This window comes from Mycetomoellerius zeteki, unplaced genomic scaffold (genome assembly GCF_001594055.1).
Source record: "Mycetomoellerius zeteki isolate Tzet28-1 unplaced genomic scaffold, Tzet1.0 scaffold597, whole genome shotgun sequence".
Classification (NCBI taxonomy): domain Eukaryota; kingdom Metazoa; phylum Arthropoda; class Insecta; order Hymenoptera; family Formicidae; genus Mycetomoellerius; species Mycetomoellerius zeteki.
In genome coordinates, this window is record NW_017257606.1 from 11,186 (window position 1) to 20,707 (window position 9,522).

Sequence of the window (9,522 nt, forward strand, 5' to 3'; positions counted from 1 at the left end):
CCAGCCACTTCTGACAGCGATCTTCATCGTCGAAACTGCTCATGTCATCAATGGCACTCGAGTTCCATACGTCGGGATTCGACGCGTTCGAATTCGAAACATTTCCAGTATTGTTCTCCAGCGCTTCTATTAATCTTGCCAGGACAGACTCCAATCCTCCATGAAACGGATAATAATTATCAAGAGTTTCGCGAATATAATGTATGTCGTCCGCGTCATCGTTTTTGTCCTTGTAATTCCAAACATTAATGCTTTCATGCTCGCGCTCTTCCTCATAAATATTGCTCTCAGGAATTTTTACGACAGATGAAACGCGATCTGTCTTTCGCCGAGTTCCTTTATTACCGCCCTTACGAGGACGATGCGTCGTACGGTTTCTGGGTCGTGAAGAATTAACTCTCTTTCTTTGTTTGTTACCATCTTTTTGCTTGGACGAAATGGTTGTCATCGAAATATGATCGTGTGATTTCGTACGGTTTTCCTTACATTCGACATCTCGCGCCTTCGTAGAAATTTGTGCCTGAAAAACAGAAAATAGTGAGTTCAAAAACATCGATTATTGCATTGCGATGATTAGGAGACTAATTCTAAGTTTTATGTTCCCGAATATAAAATCACGAGTGTCCCTGATATCAAATCAAACGACGAATAATCGATTATCTTTTTCTTTCTTTCTTTTTATATTTTTTATATTTGCAATAAGACTTGATATTAAGATATTTATGCTTCGATGCTAAATTACGCCGATTTACTAAAATATTTTCCGAAAAATTAAATATTTTTTTAAAGTCTAAAATCACGATGTTTTTAAAGGAGTTTTAGGAACATTTTTATCTTTTATTAAATTTGAAAAAAAGGTGCTTTCCTTTTAGGAGATACAGATGCTTTCCAGCAAGAGACAGACTGTTCCATTTGGTGACACAAGTGTCGTTCTATCTTTATTACTCACTGAATCCCAACAAAGAATGCTTGTGTCGACTTGTGTCATCAAATGGAAACCATCCTGTGTCTCTTGTTGGAGAGCACAAACGTCGTTTCATCCCTCTTAGCATTCAATGGATAATAAAAAACGATACTATATGTCAACTATTGCTACATTTATACGGCATCTTTAAGTTGAATTAACTGGCCAATCACAGGCATTCCATTCTTCAAAGAAATAGCTATGATTGGCTAATTACGAATGTTATTAAATCCGACTAAGGGGGTGCGTTCTTTTAGGCATCGGATTTGGCAGTCGCTGCGCATCGGAGCTGCCGATTGCGTGTTTTTTAAACGATTACGCAGATACGTAGCCGGCTGCGCAACTAATTCTATTCGTCTGCGTATCTACTGCGTATCCATTGCCAAAAGAACGAAAATCTGCGCTGCAATCGATTGTGCAGTTGTGCTAAAAGAACGAATTACTGCAAGAACTGCTGTATCCGATGCCTAAAAGAACGCACCCTGCGTGTCGTGTAAAATGTATAAGTCATATTTCCATAAAAGGAAGGCGGTTGTAAAAGGAAAGATAACGACGAATGCGTGTCAGAGCAACGAGACACCTGGAATATCTGTTTATCTCGAGCTGCATAAGTAAATATGATCACAGGAGTACGTATTATGCCTCGTGCGTATCAAGAAGCGATTAATCAAAACGGAGAGATCGATGACCGACGTGACTACGCGCGATATACGTAAAAGGCTGACACGGTCGCAGCGACATCAAAGGACGCCGGCATTTGACGCGTGGATAAGAAGAACGCGGAGGCGGAGAAGAAGAGGGACGACAATCACCGGGAGCGAAGGGGCAGAGCGTTTACTTCTGAGAAACGGCACGCCGCAAGATCGTTTCCCGTCAATGGCGTAGCCGCCTGTTGGTAGTGAGACAGATTTTCGAATACACCGAACGAAAATGACGAGAGCAAAGACAAATGGAGCGATCGAGTAATGTAAGAACCAAGCGCGAACTTGCAGCCATGAATATTTTCGTGTAAGAACGTTCGAATTTTAACGGGAATTTTCAAAGCGTTGAATCGTAGAAAACTGCAAATGTCGCGTTTGAAACTAATAATTTCTTATGTGAGTCCTTTGAGAAAATTTGGATGATCTTCAATATCTCGAAAAATATCTCTTTTAAAAATTCAGGAAGTCTCTTATTTTTTTGAAGTGTTCAAGCAAATCATTTAAAATTGTTGAAAGTAAAGCTATTATCTCTTCAAATTGAAGTGATATAATGTAAAGTATTACGAAAGTGAAAATTTTTTAACTATTCAACACTCAATATATTTGAGAATTTTTCAGATATTTCGGACTTTTTCAAACTTCTTTGTTTCAAAGATAATAAAGATTTTCGTTATGTATGCGAAGCGCTTCCATCATATTGTTCTTCTCGAGCTTATTGTTAACTTCAGATATATGTAGTTTTCGAAGCAAGTTTTAATATGCCTCATTTTCAAAACACAGTTGACCGAGCAAAACTTTGTTAAAGACGATAAACATAAATAAGTAAATGAGGCAGGAATAAAAATAGAGAAATGGGGGAGGAAAGAAAAAAAAATCTTGATAAACCACTAACAAATTAGAATTATTATTATTATTAAATAATTTGCGCAATTAAATATATATGTATCTATATAAAATTAGAGAAGAGATAACATTATTAATATAATAATATTAATAATTAATAATAATACAATAGAAAAAATATTTAAAAGTTTTTGAGATTCTTTTTCTATAAAATCTCGAATGGAATATTCATACATATTAAAAGGGAAAATATCGATTGTTAAGAAGAAGAAAATTTTAAATTTAAATTTGTAATAATAGGACGATACGACATGTTTGAAGGGTGTTACATATAAATGACCTACTAAGAAAGGATTTCGGATAAATTAGATTTAAAAATGCAATATTTTGCGCTATCTACTAATTATTTTCTTTTCTATTTTTGCAAATTGAATTTGCGATTTAATTTTCAGTGCATTAAGCAAGAGCGACTTCAACATCGCTGAAAATAACAATTATATAAGAAAATATGCAATCAGATGACAGCTTCATAGAGGACGACTGTTCGATCGTAGACGAGTAGTTTCGAGAAAAAGAATTTTGAAAAAAAAAAGTTGTCGTTCGATTCATACTTACTTCGTCGCAATCCTTATTGTCGCGCGAAGCCACGAAGATCGAGTGAAAAACTGCCGCGACGCAAATTACGAGCAGCGCTTTCATTTTGTCGCTCCGGGTTCCGATCTCGACGGGACAGCGGCGTTCCACTTCTCAGCTATCCTCGACCTTTCGAACATAACTAACGTGCCTTCACAATCGATACCCAAATACGCGGCAAATCACTCGGGGCATCTGCTCTGTTTACCATCGGGACGTAACGTCCCGATTTTTCCCGTCGTCGTTCCGTACGGACCGGTTTGACGAACTTGGGGAAAATCAGCGTCCGGTTCTGTTTGTTTACCAGCCGCATTCCACGCGTGCAGGTAACAAATACCGCCGACGTAGAATACGCGCCGCGGGGAAGCGAGCCGACCGATGACGCGTGATGTAAGACGGACGATAGGCAAAAGAACGAAGAGCTGAGGGTTCGGAAAGATCTCGAACGGGGGGAAAGGTAGGCGCACGCGGCGCACACCGTTCAAAGGCCTACCGCTAGGCGCATAGTTGTGAACCGGTGAAGTCTGTCCCACTGTGTGTAACAGCCGGCGATGGACAGAGGGAAAGACGGAAAGAAAAAAAAAGAGAAGAGGGAGAGAGAACGAGATAGCCTAGCCTGACAGCCCTGATGGCCTGATGGGTGACCCACGGGACATCACCGTGTCGTCGTTGGGCGCTATGACGTACGCTCGTCTGCATTAACCCTCAATTATGGACGTGGAGTCCCGGCGACTCCTAGCTGCCACTTATTTCGCAATTTTCTTCATTTACGTTTCCTTTTTTCTAGAAAAACAGATAAAACTTGATTCCGTGCACGTTTAATGGCGAAACGTACAAGAGAATGCAGCGACGAGTACGCACGAGAGCAATTATTTTTATTTTCACTTCTTTTATAATTTTTCGGACTTATTGTTAGATTGGAGTTAATAATCTATTAAGATTGTGTTTGTGGGAGAACTTTCTCATGTGCGCGAATTCTAAATATCCTTTGCTTAATCTTCCGTATTTCTTTCATTTGATTTTGCTTCTCATTAGCTCTGCCAACCCCAAAGCTTTTCTTATTCTCTTCCGAATAATAATTGACCACTTCTTCTCGTAGAACCTTGTTAATTAAGTAAAGATTCCGTAACATTTAATTATTCTGATCTCTATAAGCTTTGATCTGATGTTACTGACAACTCATGATAGTTTACGGTCGTCGCACATCGAATCTGTGGACTGCATGTGATCTTCAAGATTATAAACATTAAAATTGATTCGTCGAGCGTGATAAAGGAGGAATGTACTCTTCGCTTTCATTTCTGTCAATGTAGATTAACTTTAATTTCGGTTTAACTTATTTTCCATTTTCTTGAAATAGAAAGAGATAAAGAGTTAATTTGAATCAAGATTCAAATTAAATTACATGGACCTCTGATTAAACTCATGGTACACTTTACGCCGAAGTTATAACATCGATGTTATGAAACTGGCCAATCATATCTCTACAGCACAAAGTTACACAAAAGTTGCAGCATATTGCAGAGATTTTGCAGCGATATTGTTGCAAATTCTGTGCTCTATGGGTAGCTATTTCTCTGAAGAATAGAATAACTGTGATTGGCCAGTTTTATAACATCGATGTTATAACTTCGGCGTAAAGCGTGCCGTGTAACAGAGATCATTGATAGAAATACGCATCAGAAAATAAACAAAAAGTAAATTAAACCGAGATCAAAGTTAATCTACATTAATAGAAATGGAATTTAACATTGATTTACGTGCGCGCGACGGATAGAAAGTTTCCAATTTTACTCCGAATACATGAAATATGATAATGAATTTTCCTACATGGAGAGAATTTTTTCTTAGAGTTTACCCTGAAAATATGATAGTCGTGGAACAACATTGTACTTCGAAGAATTTTAATGTAAATCTCTTTCATTCGTTAATAAAACTACAATAAAGTATAAAATAAGTTTGATTAATTTTACTGAAGTGCATGGTAAGAATCTTTAAAATATTGTATTGTGTGTACCACAACTACCACAATATTTTCAGGGTAAATTTTAAAAGAAAATTCTCTCCGTGTACGCGCTGAAATCCTTCAACAATCATAGGCTACGTTTCCACCGTGCACTTAGTCCGCGACCTATACGATAGGTGTCACTGGCTACGTTTACACCGTGCATTTAGGCCGCGGCCTATACAATAGATGTCCTTGTTTATCCTGTATATTAAACAAAGACACCTATTGTATAGGTCGCGGACTAAGCGCACGGTGTAAACGTAGCCTTTGTTTAATATACAGGATAAACAAAGACACCTATTGTATAGGCCGCGGCCTAAATGCACGGTGTAAACGTAGCCAATGGGAATGCTTTCCAAAATTGTGCGATAATGATGTGCGTGCACGTGTGTTTCGCGTGTGCGTGCCCGCGTATTATGAAGATCTAAATACAACGGTGGAATGCAGCGGAACGCGTTCCGGCTATTTTTAGCCGGGCCGATTCGAAAATACACCCACTGCGGATTAAATATAGCCGGGAATATGCATGCGTGTCCGCGGAATGCACGCGACGGCACGCGAGCGATCTCGAGTGACGCGCGGAATGATATGCAAATTCGCGCCTTGTCCTCAGACTTGCTCGTCTGAATAATATGTACTTAAGAATAATAAATTTGAATAATAAGTACTCGAGACAATCTCGAATATAAGAATCGACTACTGAATACCGGCCTTCAGTCGATTCTTATATTTGAGTTTGTCTTAAGTACAGTTTTAAGATGTCGTAAGCCAATCAGAGGGTTGTATTCACATCTTAAGACGTTATTTAAGACGATCTTAAAATAAAATTGAATTATGAATACTACCCTGAGACACGAATGGCGAACACCGAATCGGTGTCAGAGGAGGGTAGAACATAAAAGTCTGTACACGAAAAGGATGATTTTTGTGGAACTATCAAGTTTAACTAGAAGATACAGATGTGGAAATAATTTTGTTAGATTATCAAAATAATTATATAGAAATCTCAAGCATGCTGAATAAGGGAAAAAGTTTTAACATTCTGTATAACAACCAGTTTGAGCGTTCTACATAATTATTTTGATGGTTTAACAAAATTATTTTCAGACCTGTATCTATAACAAGCTAAATTTTTAGATACAATAAAATCGTCCTTTCTGTGTATTGCGATATAAAACCGTAGATGTTTCCTCAAAGAAAATGCCAAGACAGTCTATTATTTACCGCAACTTTTCGTAATTACATCAACGAAAAACTAAAATTTTTTAATAATTAATACTTAACAATAAATTATTCTTTCCCAAATTATACTTATCAAAATAATTGTATATTTAGGCACAACGTAAAATATGTCATGTTAGAAAAAAAAATTAAAAGAAATTGTAATACACTTTTTTAGAAAAATGTATATCTTTTTATTGTGAATTACGCTTCTACGCATTTTTATGGAAATGGAGAGGGGGAGGGGTTGGAGTGAATGAATATAAAATTAAGACTAAATAATGAGACCCCTCGTGGCCCTCGTTACGCTGGCACGTGTGCTAAAAACGAAGAAGGTCACGGTACTACACGCGAGGGGGGAACGAAAACAAGCCGGGGTACGAAGTGACGTTTCGTCGAGCAAATACGCCGCATGATCGCCTGTAATTTCGTTCAATCTTGCGAAATTGCGCGATTTCACCGCGGGACAATTATTCAATCGAGATTTTGATCGCGTCTTATTTTACTCAATCTCATAGGGTCGCAGACGAGGCCGATTATGACGTAATAAAAATCCCGTGCGATTTACCGTTGCTGGAAGAAACTGCGCGTATTCGCGAATATTCGCAAAAACGATCACGTTTTTCTATTTCCCAATTTTTTTTCTTAATCCTTTGTAACGCCACGTAACGTGGAAATTATATATTTATATATACCTAAAATTTACATTTTTTTAAGTGTTCATGAAAAACAATTTTAAAACTGTTGTAAGATGTTTTGATACAATTGGTTTACACATTTGGATCCAATGAGGAATTAAGAGCAAAAATCAATCATACAGAATCTTATAAGAGTGTCAAAGTGTAGAAAACTATTTAATTTTTCTATTGAACGCAGCCAATGTTTCTTATTTATTGGTGGTATAACAAACAGAAAAATCCGGTTATGAAGAATTAAAAAACATTTTTAATCAAGTAGGAAATATAAACAAGCTTTTTTTTTATTTTATCTACCAGTTTTAAACCAGTTTTTTAATATTTTAAATATGTATATACTTAGCACTTTATATTTTTAACATTGAGAATGATCCGAACGGGCTCGAAATGCCGTTTGTGTATTATTGTTTTATTTCTTAATTATATCTTCAATTTAAATATTGTTTTCTTATGGTTCGTAGCCCTTCTCAACACTTTTATTATTAATTTATATTAATTGAACCATATTATACGATGTATTATAAACAAGCTTGTTGCATGAAGTCATAACGATAATACGATCGAGCGAAGCTCGACCAGTAGTGATGATTCGAATTCCGCGGCTGTAATCATTTCTGCAATCCGAGAGGCGCCGCACCCGCCGTTGACGATCGCCGTTGTTGTCAGCCGGTTTGCCTCTGTAAATTATCATCCCAGCAATTTCGCTCCCAACGAAAACAAGCTGAGTAGCTCTCAGTCGAGGAGGACGCATCGTGACGAGACAATAAAAAGACAACGACAATGCGCCGTTCGTATCCCGCAAGATTAAAACCTAATCTACAATGTTCCTTGCTTTCTTATTACTTTTTACCACTTTTTACCCCTGCCTTTTTGCCTTTTATCCTGTTTCTTCGTTTTCTGTTGCCCCAAGATAAAAGTTGACGACTTTTGGAAGAGACGCAAATACGTAACAATATTCAATTCAATTCAATTCAATTCTTTATTGCAATGCATGCATACACATATACAAAGCAAATGGCATGGCATCAGCAAGGCTGCTGTTACAAGCCAGGCAACAGCTAGATTACAATATGATACATGATTGTTGAAATAAAACGGTCGCGAAGAGGGGAAAAAGGCAAGACATAAAAGGTATTAAGCCTATTCCTTTTGCCTGAACTTTTGCACCAGTTCATTTTTCTTCCTCTTCTTTCTTCCTGGAGAGAAAAGGAAGAAAGATAAACTGGTGCAAAAGTTCAGCCAAAAAGAACAGCCCTATTATTCCGAATTCGGTTAAACGCACTAGATACGCACATGGAAAAAAACACAGCTGAAAACTTCACTGATTCAGCAAATCTGCAGTCGTAATATACAATCAATTTTCTATGTTAAAATAACAAAGTTGACAGTTGAATAACATTAGAGATTTGTTAAACCATCAAATTTTCTTAATTACAGATATTGAATTCGCGCAGTAAGTTATAGGTTTGCTGTACCATTCAATTAATTTTTTTTCCGTGATACTTAATATTAAAGTCATTGTACACAGATTGACATAGAAATGTGTTTTAATATAAATATAGAAACAGATTTAAACCGTCAAATCTTCTCAACACACACTTTACCGTACTATTAGATAAAATATGTATAAGAAACAGAATGTAAAGAGCACATTGTAGATTAAACTTACAATTAAATCTCGCGAGAGTATAATTGTTGAGTTTCTCCTTTTAGGAGATTCTTTTCATTCGTCAAGGAGAGGGATTGGCTGGGTTTATGGTAGCCAATAATTCGAGTCACAATGTCACTTGAGTATCATTTTATTCCTTGTTTTTTTTTATTTTCGCTATAAATAAGTTCGGTGAGATGTGTCGGTGTTTATATATATACACGCATAGCTGGGCAACACCCGCCTAATTCTACGTTTACAATTATAGCAATAATTTAACGGCGCTACCGTATATTCTAACAGTGTACTAATTAGATATACTTCATTAATCATGTATGTTATTAATTCTATACGATACTACGCGCACTTGGGAATGTTCTTATGTACAAAAGTAGCTGCGAATGGCTGTCGATTACTCATTACAGGATCATCACGAACCTCCGGGTGTGATGACAGCGTCAAGAGAATTCTCCATTAATTCATTAAAAGCCGTAATTATATATAAGACTTGAGTTAGTAAAAAAGTTAATAAAAAAGATTGGAGCATGTATTATAAAAATGTTCGGAATGAATTCCGATCTAAATTATTTTGTTTTCCTAGAAAAACATAATATAAATCTACTCATTAAATTTTTTGTAGTGGAATCTCACTTTAAAGATGAAAAATTCTGCCACTCTTTTTCAAGAATGGTAAAATTTTCAATTTTTAAGAGTGAGATTTTATTCTTTAGAATGAGATTCCACTTCAAAGAATTTATAGAGTAGGAAATAATTGAACAATTTCGATTGGAATCCATTCCAATTCCACA

The 9,522-nt window shown here is 36.6% G+C and overlaps 1 protein-coding gene across 1 annotated transcript in view; it reads right to left on the bottom strand.

The window, feature by feature from the left end:
- Nucleotides 1–3,222, bottom strand: part of LOC108728261 (uncharacterized) — an 11,395-nt gene extending 8,173 nt beyond the window's left edge. The window contains exons 1-2 of the mRNA XM_018456739.1: nucleotides 3,124–3,222; nucleotides 418–520 (exon numbers count right to left, since the gene is read on the bottom strand). Coding sequence (XP_018312241.1) covers nucleotides 418–520; nucleotides 3,124–3,207 — 187 coding nt within the window. The 5' untranslated portion in view covers nucleotides 3,208–3,222. The remainder of the gene's footprint in view (nucleotides 1–417; nucleotides 521–3,123) is intronic.
- Nucleotides 3,223–9,522: the final 6,300 nt, after the last annotated feature.